The 23337-nt window shown below is 44.8% G+C and overlaps 3 protein-coding genes and 3 non-coding genes across 6 annotated transcripts; 3 read left to right on the top strand and 3 right to left on the bottom strand.

The window, feature by feature from the left end:
* Nucleotides 1-1852: 1852 nt before the first annotated feature.
* LOC133950297 (uncharacterized) lies at nt 1853-7112 on the top strand. The gene is made up of 10 exons (XM_062384547.1): nt 1853-2443; nt 3559-3708; nt 3792-3878; nt 3965-4102; nt 4186-4266; nt 4422-4556; nt 4670-5283; nt 5395-5722; nt 5913-6717; nt 6871-7112. Exons 2-10 carry the CDS (start codon nt 3559-3561, stop codon nt 7110-7112), a joined length of 2580 nt encoding a protein of 859 aa, XP_062240531.1. The 5' UTR covers nt 1853-2443.
* Nucleotides 7113-7179: 67 nt separating this feature from the next.
* Nucleotides 7180-10109, top strand: LOC133949835 (uncharacterized). Its single transcript, XM_062383858.1, has 4 exons — nt 7180-7482; nt 7681-7809; nt 7905-8066; nt 8173-10109. The coding sequence occupies exons 1-4, from the start codon at nt 7285-7287 to the stop codon at nt 9436-9438; spliced, it is 1755 nt and encodes a 584-aa protein (XP_062239842.1). The 5' UTR covers nt 7180-7284; the 3' UTR covers nt 9439-10109.
* An 815-nt stretch (nt 10110-10924) lies between these two features.
* trnan-guu (transfer RNA asparagine (anticodon GUU)) lies at nt 10925-10998 on the bottom strand. The gene has a single exon. It is a non-coding gene; the product is annotated as a tRNA-Asn (tRNA).
* A 606-nt stretch (nt 10999-11604) lies between these two features.
* Nucleotides 11605-11678, top strand: trnan-guu (transfer RNA asparagine (anticodon GUU)). The gene has a single exon. It is a non-coding gene; the product is annotated as a tRNA-Asn (tRNA).
* A 444-nt stretch (nt 11679-12122) lies between these two features.
* trnan-guu (transfer RNA asparagine (anticodon GUU)) lies at nt 12123-12196 on the bottom strand. The gene has a single exon. It is a non-coding gene; the product is annotated as a tRNA-Asn (tRNA).
* A 603-nt stretch (nt 12197-12799) lies between these two features.
* gba2 (glucosidase, beta (bile acid) 2) lies at nt 12800-23294 on the bottom strand. The gene is made up of 18 exons (XM_062383857.1): nt 23070-23294; nt 21925-22627; nt 18659-18750; nt 18462-18577; nt 18121-18339; nt 17657-17896; nt 17326-17428; nt 16734-16887; nt 16462-16587; nt 16137-16321; nt 15811-15915; nt 15613-15720; nt 15306-15457; nt 14996-15102; nt 14724-14866; nt 14422-14537; nt 13916-14107; nt 12800-13829 (listed from the first exon to the last, which is right to left on the bottom strand). The coding sequence occupies exons 2-18, from the start codon at nt 22116-22118 to the stop codon at nt 13593-13595; spliced, it is 2589 nt and encodes an 862-aa protein (XP_062239841.1). The 5' UTR covers nt 22119-22627; nt 23070-23294; the 3' UTR covers nt 12800-13592.
* Between the last annotated feature and the right edge of the window lie 43 nt (nt 23295-23337).

The following is a 23337-nucleotide window of genomic DNA, read 5'->3' as shown; positions in this document are numbered from 1 at the left end:
TGCCCGCGCGTCCCCTCCATGTGTTGTTTACAACCTGTTTTATTTATGATGATTAAATGTAATAAATGTTTATGCAGGATCGTCCCTTTGGGTTCTGAGCACATCCACGCCGAAACATAGCAGCTGATCTCAGTGAAGCTCTGGTTCCACACACCGATGCTTTTATTATTGTGGGGATGTAACGCCACCTAGCTGTGAATTGTGCGTATTGAAGATTTTATAAAAACTTTTCTCAGGCCTCGGTAATACTTTAGAAACACTTTATTTTAAACTAACACTCTTTGCCTTGTATGTGAATTGTTATATTTTCTTAATTGAATTATCTGAATACTACTTTAAAATTAAAATAGTTAGTTTGTTATTAATAAGTTAGTTATTGATTAGTAAGTTAGTTAGTTATTAGTTTGTTAGTCAGTTATGCTTTACCCCAGATTCAAAGGGTCATATCAGTGTAAAAATAACATGAATAAATTACAGGATACAGCAAAAGAATACAGTAAACAATCATCACAAGGAAACTATTATAAAAAACACTTAAAGACATTTGTCCCATAATATAACAAAATAAAACACAATAAACACATTATAACTCATTACAACTCAATGTAACATAACATAATACTATAAAACACAATATAACACAATGTAACACAACGTCACAAAAAGTTTTATAACGTTTTTTTACCCAGCAGCCCACGGTCTCCCTCCGCTGCTGCTAATGGACGCAGGATGAAGAAAGTAGACCCTGTTTGTGTCTCACTTCTAGGACATATAACCTCCTCCAAATGTCTCCTGAAGATCTAAAGTGTCCATCAACTTAAATATGGTTTGTTTTCAGCTCGTTAAAACGCGTGTTGTCTTGTGTATAAGATCCGTGCCCACCTGGAGGCGGCGGAACGAAGCACCACCCAGCGGAGGACCGAGGATTCAGCCGCTGGACGTCGATCTGAGTCTCCGCGGTGAGAATGAGACTGTTGGCAGATCTGATGTGGAGGACTCGTCTCGAGGACAAAAGACACAGGTTTGTGTCTTCAGGAGTTTTGTTTTTGACTCACACACGTGTCGAGTGAAACGGGCTGAAATGTGCGAATGTTAACGCAGCGAGCGGCTTTAGCTTCGTACGGGAACTAATCACGTGTCAAATGGTGACGACTGACGCACCAATTAATAGTAATTATATCTCTGAGTTTAATTGTGACGCTTTTATTTGTGTGTTTTGTGTTAATTGTGTTTTGTTAACGACTGGTTGGCAGAAAATGGAGGAAGAGTGAGAAGCTAAAGTTAGCTAGCTTAAGTTCTGGTTCACCCACAGGGGAGGCTGAGCTGAGGGGTGTTCGGCTGCAACATGCAACTTCACCACTAGAGGTCACTAAATCGTACACACTGAACCTCCAACGTGCCAACATAAATGCCATCACAATTGGTTTTGTGCAGCTGATTTGCAGTGAATGGAGGTAGAGTGAAAAGCTAAACTTAAAAATTAAAACTTAAACTTTGAATGTGGTCCATGTCCCAACTACTAACATGGAGCAGGTGAGGTTTATGACCTATACCTTAGCCAGCCACCAGGGGCCGATTGAGGTCATTGAGCTTTACTTATGAGGAGCTCTCATGCTATTCATCCGTATTGTCTATGAATATCCTAAATTAAAACTCAGCCATACTCAACCCGGTCTCCTAAGCCTTTGCTGCATAGTTATAAATAACTTTAATAACATAACCTTACCCTTGGATACTTTTTACTGTTTTTGGGTTAGATTTTTTGGGTCATATATGATATCATCTAACAACTCAGTAGTCAGAATTACTGTGGTGGTTATTATGTCATCCATCTTGGATGAATCCCAGCCCGGCTAGCGGTGCCGGGAGAGTGGAGGACTGTCTATTCGCGTCCAATCACGTCTCCGGATCTCCAGCTTCTAACGGTCAATCAGTAAGCGCTATCTCCCGAAATCGTCGCGCCGTCGAATCACTTCGCGCAGTCTCTGCAATTCGACAGCAAATCAGTGGGTCCGTTCTCCCAGTTTTATCTGACGTCGCCCCAAAAGAGACGCGTTCAGTTCAGCCAATGACAATGGGCGTCTTCACCGAGCGGCGCATCCACCGGTGCCCTCCCCCCACCTTCCGCCGCTTGACTTTTTATTTGACACCTTCTGAACTCCGACACTCTGAGGATTTACACTCGAAAGGTAAGATGTCGCCACTGCCATTTCACTTAGTCAGACTGCTTGTAAGCTTATTTATTACACCGAGAAACGGCTATTACACCGTGTATAACACGCCGTTCATTCATTCATTCGCTGTTGATATCGCTATAGTCATTTCACTTAGTCAGACTGCTAACTTGTTAGCACATTTACACGACAAAGGGGTATGACGCTGGGTTTGACTTTTTATTTGACACCTTCTGAACTCCGACACTCTGAGGATTTACACTCGAAAGGTAAGATGTCGCCACTGCCATTTCACTTAGTCAGACTGCTTGTAAGCTTATTTATTACACCGAGAAACGGCTATTACACCGTGTATAACACGCCGTTCATTCATTCATTCGCTGTTGATATCGCTATAGTCATTTCACTTAGTCAGCCTGCTAACTTGTTAGCTCATTTAAACGACAAAGGGGTATGACGCTGGGTTTAACAATCGCGCTTGTAAAAGCACCGTTCAAACTTGCCGCTTTTCATACCCCACTGTACGCTATAGGAAACCTGTATGAGCGGCACATTTGGCGCTTTTCATACCGCTGTACATTATTATAATCTTTATGAGAGTAGTGTATAACATCATTATGATGTAACACAAGGTTACACTTTGCATGTCGATCAAGTAATAATAACGTTGTATAAACATGTATGTATCCACACTGTAATACAAGCAGTAATGGAATACTACTATATTATACAATGAGCTGAAATGTGTTACAATTTGCTGTAGAGTATGCTGATTCTTTAGTTTTTCTCTCACATGCATATAGGGGAGAGCAGGGTAATGTGAGACATTTGATATATCAGTAAAATGTACACATTTCCCATTAATTCAGGATGTTTCCTAGCAATGGACATGATCAGAATGTCTTCAGGACAAAGGGCAGTGAAAATATGATTGCTTTTTAATAAGTGGTCTTGTGTCTCACTCTACCCCAGCTTAGGGGTAAAGTGAGACAGACCAGAGAAATCTAGGGGGTAAAGTGATCCACTTACTTTTTCCACTGTAAAACTACCATAACAACACATGTTGTAATAGTTAAAATCCTGCCAGCTAGATTGACAACCACACATTCCAAAACTTATATCAGACTAGTAACAGAATCATGGGGATTGCTCAATTAAGCACATTTATGATTATTATGATGTGATCTCTTGCACACCCTAGCTTTCCTGCACATTGTTGCTCTCTACACTTGGCAGGGACAGGGATATTGTTTTCTCTGCGCATTCAAATGCCAGTTCACAGCACTTAACTGGAGCAAGGCTGGTAACGTGAGACATTGCCCGATGTCTCACATTACCCCGCTCTCCCCTACTTGTATCAACTGAATGTGTCTATTCTTGTCAGATGGCTTCCAAAGACAAAAAACACAGAGCTATGGGTGATGAGGAGTGGATGTCCCGTCTGCGAAGGTTTGCTGCTGTCGGGGTCTGGCCTGCTGATGCAGGAAACCGGCCGGCACCACGCCAGAAAAAGTGGCACGATCTGTTTCTGAAGGTAAACTTGGAGGAAGTGATATGTGTACAATCATTGCATTTAAAGCAAAGTAGTAATAATACAAATCAATATCATTATTACAGATTGAGAAATGCCCAATGCAGCTCAGGGGTCAAAGGTCGCTGTTTGGAGGGACACAGACATGTAACTGTGGCTTCCATATAAAGAAGGTATCAGAGGTCCTACATAATATTACGCTTTCTTGGTGTTGTATTACATATTATTGAATTTCATTTTCTTTTCCTGGAACCTGTAGCCATCAGTCTCTGTGTCCTCTTCGGTGACACCACAACCAGGACCCTCGTCTGGATCCCCCTCCATCACACCCTCGTCTGGATCCCCCTCCATCACACCTGGGCAACCACCACGCAAGCCCACTTTGACTTTGGCCTCAGTATGTATTGAGGGTGTATTTATATTTAGCATATGTTTATATTTTAAACGGCTACACATAAGGTTACTCTTTCTTCTCGTCAGTTCACAAAACCACGGTTCGGTGGATCGCATGGTGCCCATGCAAAGCCAAACTTGGCTTCAGCTGGGCAGCGTCGAATCAAGGTAATATAAGGACAACATCATAGTAAACATAGTATCCTTTTATTTTGTTACAGATATGAAGAAATGGTCTGGTCTTCTAATATCCGTGTTGTTAAAACTAATTATGACACAATACTTTATTTATTTTTGTGTAAACTGTCCTCTTCCTCAATTAGACCACAACTGACACCCCGTCACCTGGCCACAGTCCCAGGCACTATATTCAGACTGTCTCTCCTCTGTCTCTTCCACCCTCTACCGTGTCGACAACCACCTCAGCTTCCTGTGTCACATCGGCTGCTACTGGAGCTGTGAGACAAACTCCTCATTTAAGTTGTTTCCTCGCAACAATATTTTATTAAACTTGAAACAAGTCTCCTTCATGAGTAGCTTATGAACATACCTTTTGTGATTTATTAATTAGACAGTGTCAACTGCCATATCCTTGGAAACCTCCTCTGCTCCTCCGGCCCCTGTGGACTCTGTGTCCTATGCCTGTGTTTCCTCTGCTGCAACCTCTGTGGCTGGTCCCTCGGCACATCCTACCCCTGATGCTGAGCCATTGGCGGCGCATATGATGTCTGCTGCTGCTGTTGCTGCTTCACAGCCTGGCTGGCTGCCTGCAAAGCTGAGGACAACTATACCACCTCAGGACCAGAAATGGATAGCAGCAGCTCTGTGGAAGAACAAACGTTTGCGCTCCGACCTGATGCTGTGGTATAATCCACCATTACCAGCCATCATTTATCACCAGGTCCCCGCTCCAGAGCGCTTTTTTACCCACCGGCTTCTCGTATGGATGCCGTACCACCTGTGGAAGGTGAGGCTGTCCTGTCCTGCCTGTCACAAACAACTCACAGGCTATGGAGCCCACAAGAGAGCCCGCAGGGTTCTGGATGTGGACAATTACTACCTTATGATTACTGAGACACTGTGGTGCAATGCATGCAAGATCGCCTACATTTCCAGCAGCAAAACAATATTGGACCAGCTGGAGATGCCGATCAGGATGGAGTTCACACCGATCCTGACTCAAAGGTTATTATACTGAGCTTACTTTGCTTATGCAGCGTCTTTGTTTGTCATTCCATCACACTTCAAAGTTGCTGCTTTTATATTTGTCTCCCTTTTCCCCTTTTTTCTTTACAGATATGCGTGTGACATAAGGGTCATTGTCTCTCTGAGGGATAGGACCCAGGGTAACAGCCCCTCCCGATTGGTCAGGCAGCTGAGGGAGAACCACAGTCGGGAGTGGATTCGATATCTCATCCGGTACTGTTCTAAATGCATACACTTTGCAGACCGGCAATCCCTGCTCCCTGTCTTGTTCCAGGAGGTGCCAGAGCCGTCAGTTATCCCCTCTCACAGGTGGATGCTTACTGTTTATGGCAGAGACATTTTGAACAGGCTGGACCACATCAAAGCGAGCATTACTTGCACTTTTGGAAGTGTCCTAAAAATGGACTCCACCAAAAAGGTAACTATTTTGGACTGTAGACAATGTCATATTCTACATTATAACCTCACTTTGTCGCAATTATAACATTAGAAGTAAAGACGTGAAATATAACTATGCTTTGTTCAATAAAAGAAACCTAATTAAATTATAATAGCATCACACATATACAAGATATTTTATTACTCACTGTCCTTTATTTGCATCACAGATCACCAAGAAGCTGTCAGGCTTTGCTAAGGGGACTGCCTTGTGGCTAACATCTGTTAGCAATGAGGTGGGCCAAATCCTTATCAGTGTCCTGACTGCTCAGGAGGGTCCAGCTCTGGACAACATGGCAGCTGGTCTCATCCACAGATACAGCACTGCTGGTGTGGCCCCTCCAAAGCTACTGTACGTTGACACTGAATGTTGTCGGGAGGGCTTGGTACAGACCAAATTAAAACTGCGATTTGGAGGGTGGCCAGACCTCATTGTGAGGCTGGACATTTACCACTTTATGAGGCGGCTGGCATCTGGCTGTACGAAGGATGCTCATCCCCTCTACCCCACCTTCATGGCCAAATTGTCCAGCTGCATCTTTGAGTGGGACAGCAGAGACGTTGCATTGCTGCGGCGAGCCAAGCGTGCCGAGCTGGTACAGGAAGGTGTACCGGGCATTACCGACCGAATGGTAGACCTCCACATCACCAAGGCCGAACTGTCCAAGCACTGCAGAAGGCAGACAAGGGGAGAGCAGACGACAATCACCTTGCTGGAAAGCCTGCTCGATGAGCTGATGGGGCCGAAGGGCAGCGACAATCTTGGTGTCCCTCTGCTGGACATGGAGAGGATGAAGCACATCTGGCGTGTCCAGAGGAAGCATGTAAAGTGCATTCAGGATGTACCGGGTGTGCTTCTCTATACCCAGACGGGCACCACCACCAAAGAGGGCATTGTTCTGCCTAACTACAGGTGTGCTCGAGGGTCCACATCCCTTGAGTCCTTCCACTTACATGTGAACAGGTTCATTCCAGGTCTGTATGAGTCCATATACATTGATGAGATTAAATATATAGGGTTCAACGTTTTATTATTATTATGATTAGTATTAATACTGCTAACCTGTTCAGTATTAACACTGACAAAACTCTACTTAACATTATTTGTCACATTGTCTCTCTCTTAAGGGACGAGTGCAAACAGCCTTAACTTCCAGCTGTACCTCCTGGAAGGACTTAATCGATGGAACCAGGACCGTCAAACTGCATCCCTGGCAGCCAATCCTTCCAGCCTGCTCAGTTACTCAGGGGACCTTGTTCACTGTGCCAACACCATGTGTCTCAAGGTGCTTGGAAGGAAAGCTGTGCCCTCTTTTCAGCCCCCTGCTGTTTACACTGCTGAGTTTAACCTTTCCACAAGGATGAGGTGATATTTCATATCCATGAAATATAATAACCTCTTCAGTTAAATTTCTGAAAGCTAATTTTCCTCTTCCTATTCTTTTGTCTGTCCCAGGGGAGCTAATAGGTATTGATTACCTCTTCCGTCAGACTGGAAGGCCCCTGCAGGATATACAGCCTGACTCAGAGGAGGCCGAGCAGATGCTGGAGGATGTCTGCACTGAGGAACAGGGAGATGAGGGCTTTGAGGATGCTGTGTATGACCCAACCGTTGAGCGGCTGGACCTGTCCTCAGATCCGTCACCTACCAGCTCTTCAACTCCCTCTTCTCTCCACTCTACTGCTTCTCCTCCAAGGCCTGGATGTAGCTCCACTGCAGCAGCATCTGAGCATCATGTGGTAATATTCTCATCACATTTCTTTCACCGTACAATGTCTGTAGATAATTGTGGCTGTGTTGTGATTACACTTACAGTAATATATGTAGCAGTGCTATCAAGAAACCAACAAAAATTACATGCAATAAATACAAATCTGGAGAATGAACAAATTTATAAAAGCATAACACACTCTACTTAAATTACATTTTATTTCTAGATTGAGTATGAGGACACAGACATGCCCCCTGTCCCATCCGCCCCTCCTGCTGGTTCTCTTCTTTTAAGTTCCACCAGCCTTTCTGCGACTACTTCTCCTGCTGCAAGAAATACTTCTGTAGCGCGACGGGTGAGTGTTTCTTTGGTACGATTAACCACAGAACCATTTATACTTGTGGTATGCTATGGATTTGTATTTCTATTCAATTTCCCTTTTTTTCCCAGGCTTTGGATTTTCTGCCCAGGGAGTTGCCTGGCCCATCAGCCGTCACCGCCAGCTCAGCCTCCATGCTTCCTCTTCCCACCACCCTCTCGCCCTCTGTCCCTACAGCCACAGTTTCCTCTGCATCACAGCACACCACCCCAGCAGCACCTGCGCAACATCTGGTGAGTCTTTTGCTAAAGAATTACACTGAGACAGTAATGTTCCTTTCCTGTATTTGCTACTATGTATTTTTTTTGTGCTCATTTTGATGTACTCTTATTTTACCAGGCAGTGGATGAGCGTTGTATTCCTGGAATGGACCTCGTGGATTGCCTGGCTGACTACTTGGTGGGGCTAAGACTTGAAACTGGCCTAACCCTCACCAACCTGCAGGCCAGTACAATTATAGCCCTGTGGCAGAACCTCCTGCCATATGATCGCCAGCGGGTGGAGTATGCTGCACGGCACAAGACTCGCCTGATAACAGGACGCTTCAGGTGCTCCAAACAGAGGGCTGAATTCACACCAGGTGTGGAGAGCACGACACGCTGTGTCTTAGGGTCAACAGGATCCCCTGCACAGTGGCCAGACTGTTGTCGCCTGGTAGAGTCCATCTTTATCAAACTGTGCCGCCTCTATAAGAGCCCTAAAAAACAGGGCTCTCAGGTTCTGACAAGATGGACTCTCATCATGAACGATTATATAAAAATCAGGGAGCTGGTCCTAGGTAATGGTGTGGTGATGCAGGCTACTACACTGCAATTGTTTGAGGTCAATCAAACAACCCTCATTCAGTGGCACAACAAGCGCCTGAAGAGGCAGGATTGTAGTATTCTGCTGCAAGGGGTTAATTTGCCTCCCGCTATCCCCATTGCTCCGGTGCCTCTGCCACCTATGCAGTCACGCCCCACTGCTGCACCCCCACATCCTGGCCCCTACCATCAATACCACTTGCCAGAGAGTACAGTAGGAAAGGCAGTGGACAAGAGAAAATCTGTTCGTCCAGCCCCACCAGTCTACTTGCCTCCAGCTATTCATGTTGCTCCTGTGCCTCTCCCACCAGTGCAGTCACGCCCCACTGCTGCACCCCCACAGCTTGGCCCCCAGCATCGATTCCACTTGCCACACACTTCTGCAAGAAAGGCAGCGGACAAGAGAACGTCTGCTCTTCCAGCCGAACACCCTCATCCGCCAAAGGCTGTCTGCCCAGGATTGCCTTCTCTTGTCACACAGCAGACACATCCGCATAGCTCTGCCCCTATGCCTGTTGTACCCCCACCCATCCCACCCTGTGGTACATTCGTTTTTTTGCCCCCACAAGTCCCTGCACTGAGGTTGCTTGCTCCCGCTGGCCCCCTCCCGCCCCCATCTCCTGCCCGAAGAAAGTACATTCGGACAACAGAAACAATAAAATGCGGTCAGTGTCATCAGCCCCGGGTTCAGGAAAATGGCCATCGCCAATATTATGGCTCTGTATACTGTCCTGTTACAACTGGCATGCCACATGACCAGTGGCTGGAGGACATGCGGAGGAAGAGGGGGGCAAAGAAATGATGCCATTCTGTAAATAGTGTAAATAATGTATGTATATAGTTTTAAAAGACAGTGTTATTGCGACAGTCAAGTATTTTTTATCCTCTATTGCTTATTGGTTTTCTCTTTTTTTGTATGTTTATTAGCCAATACATGAGGATCTCTTTCATTCTTTGTATTTTCATTGTGTTTTTATTACCTCCAACAAAGACGTAATTTTTCACTCTTGTCTGTATCTTGGTCCATTTATTTCATTCATTCAATCGTTGTTACTGTTGTTTGTGGTTCTCTTTATAAAGATATCCTGTATTTTTTTAATAAATGTATATACTTTTTCTACAAAACTATCTTGTTTATTTTTCCCAATGCACTATGCAAGCATTATAAATATTACCAGCATTACAAGCAGTACAAACCCGCTGTTTGAACATTTCACCAATATAAAGTAACTAAGTGACATTTAAGAGATTCATACCAATAGGTAACAGTTTGGGTAAATAGACACATGCTGCTGCCGGGAATCGAACCAGGTACCCTTGGATCCACAGCTGCTTATGCCATACTCAAACAAAGTCTATTTTTGGTCATATTACTCTAATTAATACGATAACCTACGCATCCTACAACATCTGACAGGCAACAGGTTCAGTTTCAATTCCCTGTTCTTTCCATTTCCTCTCTTTTTCCTCTCTCTTTTCTTCCCCTCTTCTCCCCCCCCCTCTTCCCCCTCTTCCCCTCCTTTTCTTTTCTTCCCCCACCTAAACAGACTATTGTTCCCCAGCTTTAGCGGAGTCGGTAGAGCATGAGACTCTTAATCTCAGGGTCGTGGGTTCGAGCCCCACGTTGGGCGCACAATCTTTTTCTTTTGTGTCGGTTAGGACCTGACGGGCTTCCTGCTGTGAGAATACTCTTCATTTGTAGGAAAGTAATTTAAATGTTTTTTTTATTACTGAATGACAGTTAATATTAACAACATTCGGTTACTATTGTAATTTCCGTTACTGTTGCTACGTGTCTGCCGCTCACACCATTTGGCTGCTGGCCCCGTTTTATTTTGAAAACTCTTGGGCTCGATTGAGTATGGACAGGTAAAACTAAGACATTTGAAAAACAATGACTCACAGTGGTGAAGGCACAAGGTTGTAAACACTTTCTTGACAGTAACGGGTCCTTCTATTTGGTCCGGTCTTAATTTTAACCTTTATTGATTCTGGTTCGTATAATTTACTGCAAGTCAGCAACCAACTGCAAAGTAGCAAAGCTTCTTATTTTCACTAGCACGGACATTCCCAGTGTACATAGTGTTTTCAAATGACGCTTTGACATGCAACCGATTCATGATGACTGGTAAAGTACAGACTGAAAGACAGGTTCTTGTGCGAGAAAGAGTACTGCCTCGCATTCTACTTCGGGTACACACACAGATCTGTCTCTCTGTATTGACGGGTACAATCTAACGTGTTGTAAATACGAGTACTATTTATTTAAGTTTAATGGAAAAGGCTATCGTCCCTGGGTGGGCTTGAACCACCAACCTTTCGGTTAACAGCCGAACGCGCTAACCAATTGCGCCACAGAGACGGGTTGAGCATACTGGTGGTATTTCTCGTTTTAGTATGTAAGTATAAACGATACAAATGCCATAGAAACTATGTACACAGTGTACACATGCTTGAGAACAGTGTGAGTATAATTGCAGTGGAAGGTATTGCACATACAGAATGACCTTTGCTCAGTTAAAAAGGGATATCTGAGTGCACCTGCAGAAATCCAACTCCCTTTCTTAACCTGTCCCTCCGTTGATCTAGAGGAAGTTACACTGGCACCAGTCCACAAAGTCCTGTGGACTGGAGTCAGTTCTCTGTATATCCGAGCTGTGGTACTCACCCGAGCATCAGGCTCATAACATAGACGTGCTCCACTATCCTGCACAGCTGGTCAGCACAGGACTGTGAGGAGCTGGAGCTGATCCTGTCAGGACCCGTTGTCTGTCTCACTGGGGGGGTGTCCTCGGTGGAGGGGGAAGGGTGGATGGGCTAGTGGTGAAGGTGGTAGGGGTGCTGAGGAAAAGCGGCTGTAGGAGGGGTGGGGCAGTACTCTCGGGGTGCAGATAAGGTTCTGATTATTTGCTAATATATTTATATATTTATACTTATATAAGACCTCAGCGCTGTAGGGTGGCAGCCAGTCTCTGTGGCGCAATTGGTTAGCGCGTTCGGCTGTTAACCGAAAGGTTGGTGGTTCAAGCCCACCCAGGGACGAAGTTTTTAAATTTTTTTTTCTGTATCATATTAAAAACACATTAAGATGTTAATTTGTTTTACAGGGAAGTAGACAGAGTGGGCAGCGCCCCCCCCATCCCCACAGTTCCTGTTGTTTGAACAATGACTGTTTCAGACATTTCTCTTCCTCCTGTAAGTGTTTTACGGGATTTTCTTTATTTAGCTGTTTTTTTTTAACCTCTCCAATCTTTACATTCCCCCTAAAATCTCTCTTCTCTTCATTCTAATGATGTAGAGATATTATAAAGAAATAGCTGTTAAGTGTTTCATACGATCCTCACACATTCAGCTTTGTCAAAGTAACACAAATGATTATATTGTGATGATTAAACGCTCCGTCATTGGTGATGTTATGATCATGTGCTTTCTTAAACTGTATTTAAAAGAAGATTCCAAAAGGGAAAAAAGACAAAAAAAACATGTCGTCCCTGGGTGGGCTTGAACCACCAACCTTTCGGTTAACAGCCGAACGCGCTAACCAATTGCGCCACAGAGACTAGGTGGAGACCCACAAACGAAATTAGATTACTTATATGGTCATCCTGTTGTAAAGTAGGTCAGAGTTGAGAGTAGACTGTGTTCTTTGATTTTGCTTCAAAGGTTAACACCATCACCTACATCAAAGGATTAACCTTTGTTGTAAGTGATAGTGTTAAGGTCTGTGCTGATTGGTCTCTTATAAGCCCATGTCTTACTTCTGAATGAATGCAAACCGGACGAAATTGGCCTCGACACGTCTCCTGTTCAAGTATGTTTGCCAGTGACAGCAGCACCTTATCATGGCGCTACGTCTACAGTCCTTGGACCAGGGATGTTTGGCCCCTGAACTGAACGTGAGCCAGAATCTCCTTTTGACCGCAGAGCTGACAGTGCGGGTTCTCTCTCAGCCATCAGAGGGCGACCTAGGAGGGGGTTAGGCTTCACTTTATTGCAGTGGAAACTACTTATGATCATAATCAGTTCTTTGAATACAAACCATCCCTGTGTGGGTATCGAACCACCAGAGACTGTGCTTGTGTTGGTTCCGGGACATCTGGTCAGTCTTCATTCATTCGATCACACTTGTTTTCATTTATTAACAAATACAAAGAAAGTGTTAATTGTATTTCTCAGTCATTTATTCAGCATGATTGTCATGGGACTTGGTTCTTATAAAACATTAATGTTGCAGATACATTCATATATTGTAGATCTAGCTCAACATGCAAAGGGTCACCCAATGTTATTTTAAAAAGGAAAAATATATTTATTTTTTCAGACTTAATTTCCAACACTACTCGTCGAATATTACATCATTTATTACAGCATTCAAATTTAACTGGAGGAAATTAAAAACCTTCACAATGACTTTTTTCAATTGTCTACACATCTAATCCAGTTATAAAGGCAGTCGGATTTCATTCAAATAAATTAATACCTACATGTGGCTGGAATCACAACAGTCCTCAAACATTTAGCATATTAACCTGTTTCAGGTCTTTATCATTATTATGATTGTATATTGTTAAATGTAGTAGTGTATGTTGCTGGTAATAGTTATGTTATTTATAATTAACAACACATACTGGCTATGATTGACAGTTCCTAAAAAATAAATCAACGTTGCACCCCTCAGGCTCTTGGAAAATGTTGAACCTAATTCATGATCATCTACAGTGGTTGTCGACTTTGTTGCACATAAACCATACACCGCAAAAATAATGTTTATTGACCTCAAGCCGTAAACGACAAAACATCTGAAGCATTAGAGGTAAGAATTCCAGGTGTGTAACCAGTGTAGCAGAGCACGACAGTGAGGGAGTGCAGACTGCTGCGGGAGTGTTTAAAGGTCATTTTCGAAGGAACCGGACGTCCCTCAAGAATCACAACACTCTAATGGCTGAAGCTTTTTCCTCAAGTTGTGTCCCTGCTCCCGTCCGTGTTTCCAGTTTGAGCCGATGTGATGGGAATCTTCTGTGATGTGTCTAGGGCCAGCTGCATAGCCCAAATGCTCAGAGGCCTCATGTACGCCAGTGAGCGGTAGATGCCCTTCTCGCAGTAGGCCTCAGGAGTCTGGAAGGCCATCCCCAGTCTCTCCCACACGGTGCGGTAGCAGCCCTCTGCCGTGCGCATCCCTTCATCCCGCATGCCCTGAGGGGGGGGGGACAGACACAGAGGTGTGAGGCATGGTTTATATTAGGTATCCAAATCAGATTTTAACATAGACACACTCTAACCTCGTGGATCATAGTGGCTGCCAGTCCGTACACGACTCCAGTCCAGACCTCATCCGACTGGACGCTGGAGCGGTCGGGGACTCCTTCAGGACGCATGCCGTTCACTGCCCCCATCTGGCCTCCAGCAAAGCTCATCACATTCAAGTCAAAGACAGATTTTAGTGCACGCTGGATTTTTTCTTTTGGAAAAGCCTAAAAGGAGAGAGACGAAAGGACTGTATAAGACCAGGTAAGTCAAAAAGTTATTTTTAGATCCCAACCAGTAACATACTGTTGATACAACCCATATATGATATAGGAGTAGTCAATCAAGAAACATTAGCTTTGGCTTAGCACACATTTCATTAAACAAACAATAAGCACTGCCCGGTATCAACCTTTCTATTAGAGAATTAGTTTAGCCTGGTTTTGTTTGTTAACTCACAAAACACCATGGACCTCTGTGAAATCCAGGGTTCAGTGCTTATGGCTGAAAGATGGGAGGTGGTGGGCATGTGTCAACTCACCTGGAAGTCTCCCTCCCCCAGCCCAGATGCTTTAAGAAACCAGTGGCCAGCACACTGGTCAGACATGACACTGTTGGAAAGGTTTCTCCCACTGCTGTCATAGTTGTAGTACTTTCCTAAAAATTATAGAAAAATGAATAAATAAAGTTTCAAGTAGCTAAAATGATGTCAGAACACTTTCCAGATTTTGCCTTTCACATATGAAGAATGTAGCAGGGGACTGTCCGGGTCAGACACAATCACAACAACAGGGAATTGTCCCAAAGATCCAGGTGAGCGGTGGCGTCTGTTTTTTAACTCACCGTTCCACAGCAGTTTGTCAAAAGCAGCACTGCCTCTGTCCAAGATGTCTCTGTAATGTTGGTGCGTGTCCTCGCTGTCCACCAGTGTGGCCATCTTACACATCACACACAGGGACGCCAACCATAGCCCACCACAGTACGCACTGTAAAATACAAATAGGCAAAATGACACTGGAGAAATTAAGCTTCTATTATAGGTTAAAGAAGGTACTTTTAATTTCCTTGGTTAGGTGAAGCAATAAGATCCCTGAGATAATTCCCTTAACTCTCACCTTGGCCCAGTCACGGGCCAGCCATCATAGGTCTGGTCGGCGTAGCCGGAGTTTTCTATTAGTCCATCTCCATCCAGGTCAAACTTCATCTCCGACTCCATCACTGCCTGGTGGATGGACAAGAATAACACAGCTGGGTTGGACATATTCTGAGCAATAAAAAGCATTAGCTTCTTAGATGTCATTATTTTAATAAGGTTAACATTGTAGAGGGCACTGGGGCCGATTGTTTTTCAGAAGATGGGGACAATGTATGTGTGAATCTGTTTGAGAACTGAATAGAGCACTGTAGTAGCACCGGGCCTGATACCTTGCAGATGGGCCACATGTCCTGGAGGTACTGTCTGTCCTGGGTGAGATGAAAGTCCCTGTAGACCTGCAGGACAAACTTCAGGTTCAGGTCCTTCCAGTCGGAAGTGTCGTGAATGAGGTAGGCGTTCACCCGCTGCCAAGGCTCATCGTCTGGGGACAGTCACAGAATAGTAAGAAATATGAAAGAATACCATTTTTAAGCCAGTTTTGAGGCTCTGGCAAACTGAGTCAGTCTTTAAACATGGGTTGCAGTCATGGGTTCTACATGTTTTGCAGGTTATTCCACACCCAGGTCTTTCTCCTACCTGGGTCACCGATGTCATGAGGCACCACATTTTTGACCTTGACAGGAGAACACAGCCCGTTCATCAGGTGGAGCCTCACCGTTGGATCCGGCTGAACCACACTGCCGGCTGAGAAGAGATTAATGCTGTGATGTCTGCTGCTGGATCAAATACACACATGCTTGATGTAAATCATCACAATAACAGCTCTGCACTCACCAATATCGTATTGCAAACTCAAGGCAAGTTTGGGCCACAGCATGATCAGTGCAAAAGAGGCGTAGAAGTGCACATCGTATGTGTTGTACATTCTGTACTCCTGACCTGGAATACATGTTTATTATAGGTTATAAAAAACAGGTTGATATCTTCCAATAGTTTACATATATATATACAAAATAAAACCTCTATTTTATATATTATATTTATGCTTGAAAATGTCTGAGTTTCAAAATATCTGCTGATAGATTTTGACTTCACCAGTTGTTTCAGCTCTACACAGCAGTGTCTAGTCTTGCTACCACCTGTGTTCTCTTGGCGTTTACCTTCCAGGTAGGCAAAGCGGCCGTACTCTTTGACCACAGCCGGCTGAGCTGGAAGCCCCCCGTCCTCGCTGCGGATGCCGCCGCTGACGTCAGCGTCCTCGGCCAGTTCCGTCCACACCGACCCCCCGTCCGCCACAAAGTACAACTCGTTAAACAGGGCGGATTTATACCAGGAGGGTAGAGAACTGTAACACCAGGAGAAATACAAGGTCAAAATGGTGCCAGTTAAAAAGCAACTATAAGCTTGAAGGAGTTTTCATCCCAGATTACTGTCTGTAGATCATGTTTTCATTTAACCTACAAACATTTAGGAGCTGTGTGCTACCTGTCCTGCAGAATGGGTGTCTGCCACGCCTCGATACTCCTCTCCCACTGTTTGTAATGTGTCAACGCGTAGTGGCTGAGAGACGGGGACGCATCCCCTTTGGTCCCGAAGAAACGAGTGTACCTCCTGGAAACAGAGAAGCCACAAGCTGGTGATGTCAGCAGGAGAGTTCATCAACATCTGTTTTCCATTACTAGATCTGTTCTGTGTTATTTTCTAGGATTGTAGTTTCCATATAAACCCCAGGAAACAAGAAAACCTAAGCTGTGTACCTCATGTGTTCCCTCTCTCTAGAGCCGAAGGTGATATTGGGCATGTCCCAGGCCAGACAGAGCTCCAGGGTGTTGTGGCCCTGAGCCGGCACTGAGCAGCCCACAGCCAATGCTGCTGCCACCGTCTCTCCCTTAGCGGTCGGTGGGCTGGAACCTGCAGAGGTTATATGGAGAATATGACCCGTTTTATTTTGTTTGTGTTTTTCAGCCGTTATGTGTCTGAACAGAGACGACAGCTGAGAAAGGACAGGAAACGAGGGGAGAATGAAGAATAACAAGCAACTAAGTCTAGTTTTGTTTTGAATGATGGACGGTTTCAATCCCACCTGAAACCTCTGGACAGTTTCAGTGCAATGTAGGTGTGAGTGTTACTCAACTAGATGTCAGGGTTTCTGTTTGATTCAGTCAAATTCTCTCTTCCTCTCGTCTAAATCAGACTTTGTGGCCCCAGAAGTCTGGTGACAATGTGTAAACCTCACGTGCTGCTTTATGTAACTTCCTCATTCTGAGTCAACAACAGCTTTAGACATTTAGACATATGTTCCATGTCTCATCAGTCTCATCCCTCCACAAGCTGTTTTTAAGCACCAACCTGTGGGAGAGTCCAGTCGTCCATCAGTGATGAGGTCACTCCACAGAGCGCTGCAGGTTCCCTTCGGAGTGAACGCTGTCTGGTGACTGACCTCCCTGTCCGGCTGTTCAGACGTGCACACAAACAAAAAGGAACTCACACTCTTGGTAAATCTAAAACCTCATTAACTAAGCAGATTTCAGAAAGAAAAGCTGATCATTATAAATCTGATTCCAGAAAACAGCAACTATTGTTTCTAGTCTTTAGATTAATCCAGGGAATTGATTGAGCAACTCATGATCTACAACCGACGCCTTCTTGAAACGGTCACAATCAGCAAATCAAACCACACCTGCTCTCGGGCAGCAATGCACAGCGTGTACGGGTTCACGGGGGTGCGGTGATGCAACAAGACTCCGGACACTGTCTCCCCCTCCTTCTCAAGCTGGAATGGTTCATTCCAGTGTCCTCCGCTCTTGTCATTCTTGTGCCCGGATCCATTGACCATAGTAAACATGATGGAGACGTCCAGATCATAGTCATTCTGGTTCTCTATGTCCCACACAAACACGGCCACTGGGAGACTGGAGTCCTGAAGGAAAGTATGCGTTTATTAATAAAAATATAATGAATATACCGTCTTAAATCTTTGCTTTACCACATTTTATAATGCTTATAATGAGTCAAGCCTGAGTTTTAATGACCAAGATGTGATGCTTGAATCTGGAAAATATCTAAAACCACAATCTTAAAAAAAAAGAATATTCAGAACCGGTATATTTGGACTGAATGAACTCCAGGGGGAGCTTCAGTCACCTGGTAGTCGTGGGGGATGACGGGGGAGATCTGTCTGCAGGTCAGGGTGACGTTCTGGCCCGGCAGGTGGTAGACGCTCCAGGCCCGAGGGTAAAGGGCGTGGTAGAAGGCATACTCCCCGCAGTAGCCCCAGTTCCAGCCCTGTAACGTGGGCGGCCGCTCTACAGAGAGCACCTGCTGGTAAACCGTTTGTCCTCCTCGACGCAAACAAACTGTGAACTAACAGAAAGAAATTTGAATAGGTATCCAACAAGCTACAGCTCATATTGATAAATATGTTTAAACTGAGTCAATCTTTATGATATGTGCTTTTAGACGAGTGGCTTTAAAACCCTGTATACCTGATTTGCTGTGACAGTTTTGTATTCGTACATTCCCGGGTTGAGTTGCCATCTACAGAACTCCCCCCTCCAGCCTCTCGTGATGGTTCCTCCTCCAATGCCACCGAGTGGAGCACCTGCCAATCAGGAGTATAGAGTCAACACTGACAAATAAATCGGTGACTGAATAAATGTTTTTACAAAAGAACCGTACTCACCATATATTTGACGCAAGGGTTGGGCACCAAACATATCAATGAACGGAGCCTTCTTTTCCACTTGGGTCTTCCTGTACCACCACTTGAGATACCTGGTTGAACACAGTGGAGGTGGAGAGGTGTGAGAGTTAGATGTGTAGTAACACTATAATCAACAAACAACAACTCAAAAACAGTCACATAACACCATGAAAATGAGGTGTGAAGACAATACACACCCTGCATACAGACATGTGTTGAATGGAACTGATTAGCTGCTCATAACTTTATAATTTACCATCACAAGCACATGCTATCTGTTATTGTGCTACTTCTCCACGCTCTTTGTCAGCCTTTTGGTCTTCACAGCACACACACACACGCACGCACACACAACCAGAGATACACACAGTCACAGGTCACTTCAGGGGTCTTTTCATGCAGACCCCTGGAAGCCTTCAGACTCTGCCCTGAACCCAAGTCAGTGCTTAAGCAGCATTTTACCAATTAGGAATTGTGTAAAATCAGACAAAACATCCCCCATTAGTCAGAAGGGTAGCCTATGACACAGAGACACACACACACACAAAAGAGGGAAATGTGCAGCTATGTGAAAGACGCACTTGTAACATGAGAGGAATGACGTCAATGTGGTAATTTGACTTTGTCTGGTTTAAATTGACTGTGTAGGTGTGTGTCTTTGTGCAGCACCAGCTATTGCACCAGGATTGTGAGTAAAATATTAATAAGGCTACGTTACAAAAGGTCTCAAGCGGCTCCTGGAGCCTTAGGCCAGAGGCTTGGGAGTTCATCTTCAGAGTCACTAATCCGTTTATGATCCGACCTCTGATCACAGTCATGCTTGATTTTCTGCTAATATTCCGAAAGTATAAAGCTGTTTTTGTTTTGATCAGTTTATTGCATTAGACGGGTCATGAGTTCAGCTCTGAACTGGCTGCAGGGATCATTAATGTCCCTTACATGCAGCCTGCATCGCTTTAGCTTTTAGTCTTTTTCAGTATGAGATAGCCCCTCTTCTATTTCACGTGAGGTAGCCTCCTCTCAAATGCATTGCCAACAATTCTGGTGTAGATATCAACTATGTCAACAGAAGTCACGATTGGCAGGGAACGTGAAAGGGAGGAAACGGTGTGCATACCTGAACAAGCTATAATCTCCCAGCTGCAAAGTTTGTACTTGTGAGAACATTTCTGTGCAGCACCTGGCAGAAGTACAAACAGTAACCTCTCACAAAAGCTCAGTTCATCAGGAGCAACGAGGCCGTGGATACAGGAGATGAATGGGATCGGTTAAAGCACGTTATTTGAAGCCGGGGCAGGTTTAATCTATTGTCAGGATTGTGTTGTTCTGCAGGTCTGCTGAAATGCAAACAGAGGACCTCACGGTGATTACAGGCTGTATAAGCTTATTAAACTCCAATGTCTAAGCTGAATAACCCAACGCTGATGCAAAGATGAAGATGTGTCTAGTCTTCCTCCTTCTCCTGCATAACTGCTGTCATAATCATTTGGGACAAACAAAAGCAAACTCAGACACACCTTGGATGAGAGTGTGTGTTTGTTCTACAACGGCATTGCAACCTATTAATGAGCAGTTGAATGTGAAGTTTGGGTTTAAACATTAACACAGAGCAGCTTTGAGGACATTTTGTATTGTCCTGTTATGCTTGATAGACCCTGTGTTGTGGTTCCGTACTGCAGGGGTCTTGTGGATACAAAAAATAAATACTACACACACAGATCAGCATAAAGAAGAAAAGAATCAAGTCCCTATCACTAAAGAGCAGGTCTGATATCTTAGTTAGACGACTGACACTCCTTCGACAATCAGCGCTCCAGATTTCCACGATAAAAAAAGGTAAAGTGGCCGTGAGCCAAATCATGTTCTGCACATTGTCCCATTTTTCAGTCTCGGATGTCAGCAGGTTGTTGCAAAAACAAACTCAAAAGATCAACACACGTGGAGATCTGTGCTAGATTGTGTTTTATCTCTCTAGCTGTAGGGCACGATTCAGCCGTTGCGACTGCTCAAGCGGATGCGCTGTTTCCTGTCATGTTTGTTGGACTGTGAATAAAAGGCCACCTCGACCTTCCTGCATTTACTGTAAGAGGGTCACGGAGGAGACCACAAACTGCACCTTGAACTAGCTGACCTGCAACCAGTGCTCAAGTGGACCTTTAAAAGAAGGGTCAACCACATGTGCATTGCATCAAGAGATAACTCAACAACCTTTACAGAGAACAGCACTGTGACTATTATTGTGCAGAACCTGAGAGCCGTCAATCATCTTTACAACTGCACAACAGAATGTATGAGAACATTGTGAAAGAACCTGCCCCCGCCATCTGTACACAGAACTCTCTGTAGCTGCCATCTGAGTCAGTTAGAGAGTGTAAAGGTTATTTAAGAAGTTTTGTTCCAAGGTAAATGACTTAGGTTAATAATTAACACACCATTGATCATTTTTAAAACTGTTTTACATTACATTGCATGAAGTCCAACTTACATTTTTTTAGTACACACAACATTTATGAGGGGCCATTTAGGGGTTCAGTATCTTGCCAAGGACACTTAGGTATGCAGATGGGAAAGAGTGGGATTCAAACCAGCAACCTTCTTGTTGCAGAACACCCGCTCTATCCCCTAGAAGCACAATGTTTTAATGCTTCTTTTGGTCTAACTGTGATAAATCTGGTGTATATTCTGTCAACTACATATTAAAGTGCATTAATGTGCTAAAGTGATTGTTTTATTTTGTGTTCTATTGGGGCTGCATGGAAAATTTGAAAAGATGAGCTGTGGTCCCATCAGCTGCTTCAAGGCAGGGCTGCATTAAACACCTGCTCTCGAGAAATATGACACCATAGGATAATGGCTCTGCAGGTTGCAGACAATGGAAATGCAATCATGGGTTAAATGGTAAATAGACTGAAGTTTACGATGACATATGGAAGTCTAAACTGAAACCTCCAGCGTGAGGAAAAGTCTCCCGGAGTTCAGAGAGGTTGATTTCACCGGCCTTTGTCTATTAGTTTGGCACCATGCCAAAACCATAAAACTAAATTACCATTTCAGTTCGTGGAGGGGTGGGGGAAAGTCCAATCTGTTAGATTTGGAAGTGGATCTGGATAAACTGGTGAATCCAGGAACCTATTTTCACTTTGTAAGACAGGGCGTGAGTCCCGGCAGAGGTATGTGACCTCCGGGGGTTCTCACTGCTTCACCTTCATCGGCACATCCTTATAATTAATAAAATTCTCTCTCACCTGACTCCGAGGCCGACGTGATCCCAGATGTTGGACAGCGACACGTCTTTTGCTTGTAGGGGTTTCCTCTTTTCCTTGAACTCGTGTGCCAGACAGATCCGCCAGCCCTCCTTGGGCACGCCATACCCTGTTTCTTTGGAGACATACCTAGTCATGAGGTCCGCTGTGAACTTCTCTCCCCATTCTGTAGTCATTGTGGCAGGGTTTCCAGCAGCTGGGAGCGTTATGTAATGAATGGGAGCGGGGAAATTCTCCCGAGCACAGATCTGTCCACACCTTTTGTCAGAGTTGATCTATCGTGCCTTTACCGTGGCGCTAACACCCAGAGGCGGTGGCTGCATGTGGCGTAGAGGTCTTAAGGTAGATAAGTTAACGGCACAGTTCTCCCTGTGGGGCAACCTGGATTTCTGGCAGGCTCTGAATAACCAGACGAGTAGTGAATACCAGCTCCTTCATTCATTGGTTATCTTATCACTGTCCACGTGATCCATCAGTCTCTACAGCTCCATAGGTTCATATCCCGAGGGTCTTATTGGTCCGATTCAGTATAACCCTCTGGATTCCTGTATCTTAGAGAAGACAGAGCCCTTTGTACGGAGCCCGGATGGTGGATGTGTCCTCAGCTGTGGCTGCTGAGTGGACGAATGGATGGATGACAGCCTGAGCAGCACGACCCAGGATCTCAGTCATTTAGCAGGGACACCTACAGTGAGATCAAACAGGATCAGATGATTAAAAACAAACAACAGGGATCGCTTCTACCTGCAGGACATTCAGGAGTAAGCTCACATCATGGCAGCGGCAGCTCATAGAGGCACTTCCGTTGTCAACAGGAGCTGCCATCCATATGTAAATAAAGTTGCCTTTGATGCTTCAATGTAAACGGGCATGTTTCACCAGGTGGGGAAACACAGATCGATTATTATTGGTGCTCAGACCAGTAACACGTCACAAACAAACCGCTGGGAACCACTGACAGCGAGAGCAGCCCTTACTAAATCAGTGACACATTGCTGTGGCCACCGGAAGTGCCCGCACACCGGCTCTAGATCAACATTGTTACACGTGCATGTAGCGTTAGCTTTGATCTACCAGAGGTTATACAGCCCGCAAGCAGCAGCAGCTAACTCATCAGGCTAACTCACCATTCAGAGAAGAGGCTGCTTGTTGTTGAGTGTCGGGGCGACGTCGTCCTCCCTCAGCAGCTCGGACCCGACCTCAGCATCATCAAGCCTCTCAGTGCAGCCCTCGGGTTAGTCTCCCAGGCGGGCTGCCTGTGGATTGATCATCGTTCTATAACCAAGCTGCTAAACTAGATTAAATCATAACCCAGGGGTGAATACTGGTTCCTGGAGGCCGCGGGAGTCCGATGTAATGTTTGCCGGACAGAGAGAACCGGTAAAGATTCGATGT

This window comes from Platichthys flesus, chromosome 24 (assembly GCF_949316205.1).
Source record: "Platichthys flesus chromosome 24, fPlaFle2.1, whole genome shotgun sequence".
In the NCBI taxonomy this organism is placed as follows: domain Eukaryota; kingdom Metazoa; phylum Chordata; class Actinopteri; order Pleuronectiformes; family Pleuronectidae; genus Platichthys; species Platichthys flesus.
Note: the sequence above shows the minus strand (reverse complement) of the source record. Positions and strands in the feature narration are given on the sequence as shown.

Coding starts and splice junctions, on each gene's coding strand:
- LOC133950297 (XM_062384547.1), top strand. CDS start 3,559: ATGGCTTCCAAAGACAAAAAACACAGAGCTATGGGTGATGAGGAGTGG. Junction 3,879..3,964: donor GTGGCTTCCATATAAAGAAG/GTATCAGAGGTC, acceptor TGGAACCTGTAG/CCATCAGTCTCTGTGTCCTC. Junction 4,557..4,669: donor CATCGGCTGCTACTGGAGCT/GTGAGACAAACT, acceptor TTTATTAATTAG/ACAGTGTCAACTGCCATATC.
- LOC133949835 (XM_062383858.1), top strand. CDS start 7,285: ATGCTGGAGGATGTCTGCACTGAGGAACAGGGAGATGAGGGCTTTGAG. Junction 7,483..7,680: donor CAGCATCTGAGCATCATGTG/GTAATATTCTCA, acceptor TTTTATTTCTAG/ATTGAGTATGAGGACACAGA. Junction 7,810..7,904: donor ATACTTCTGTAGCGCGACGG/GTGAGTGTTTCT, acceptor TTTTTTTCCCAG/GCTTTGGATTTTCTGCCCAG.
- gba2 (XM_062383857.1), bottom strand. CDS start 22,118: ATGACTACAGAATGGGGAGAGAAGTTCACAGCGGACCTCATGACTAGG. Junction 18,751..21,924: donor CACGTCGGCCTCGGAGTCAG/GTGAGAGAGAAT, acceptor GTGTTCAACCAG/GTATCTCAAGTGGTGGTACA. Junction 17,897..18,120: donor TCATCCCCCACGACTACCAG/GTGACTGAAGCT, acceptor ACTTTCCTTCAG/GACTCCAGTCTCCCAGTGGC.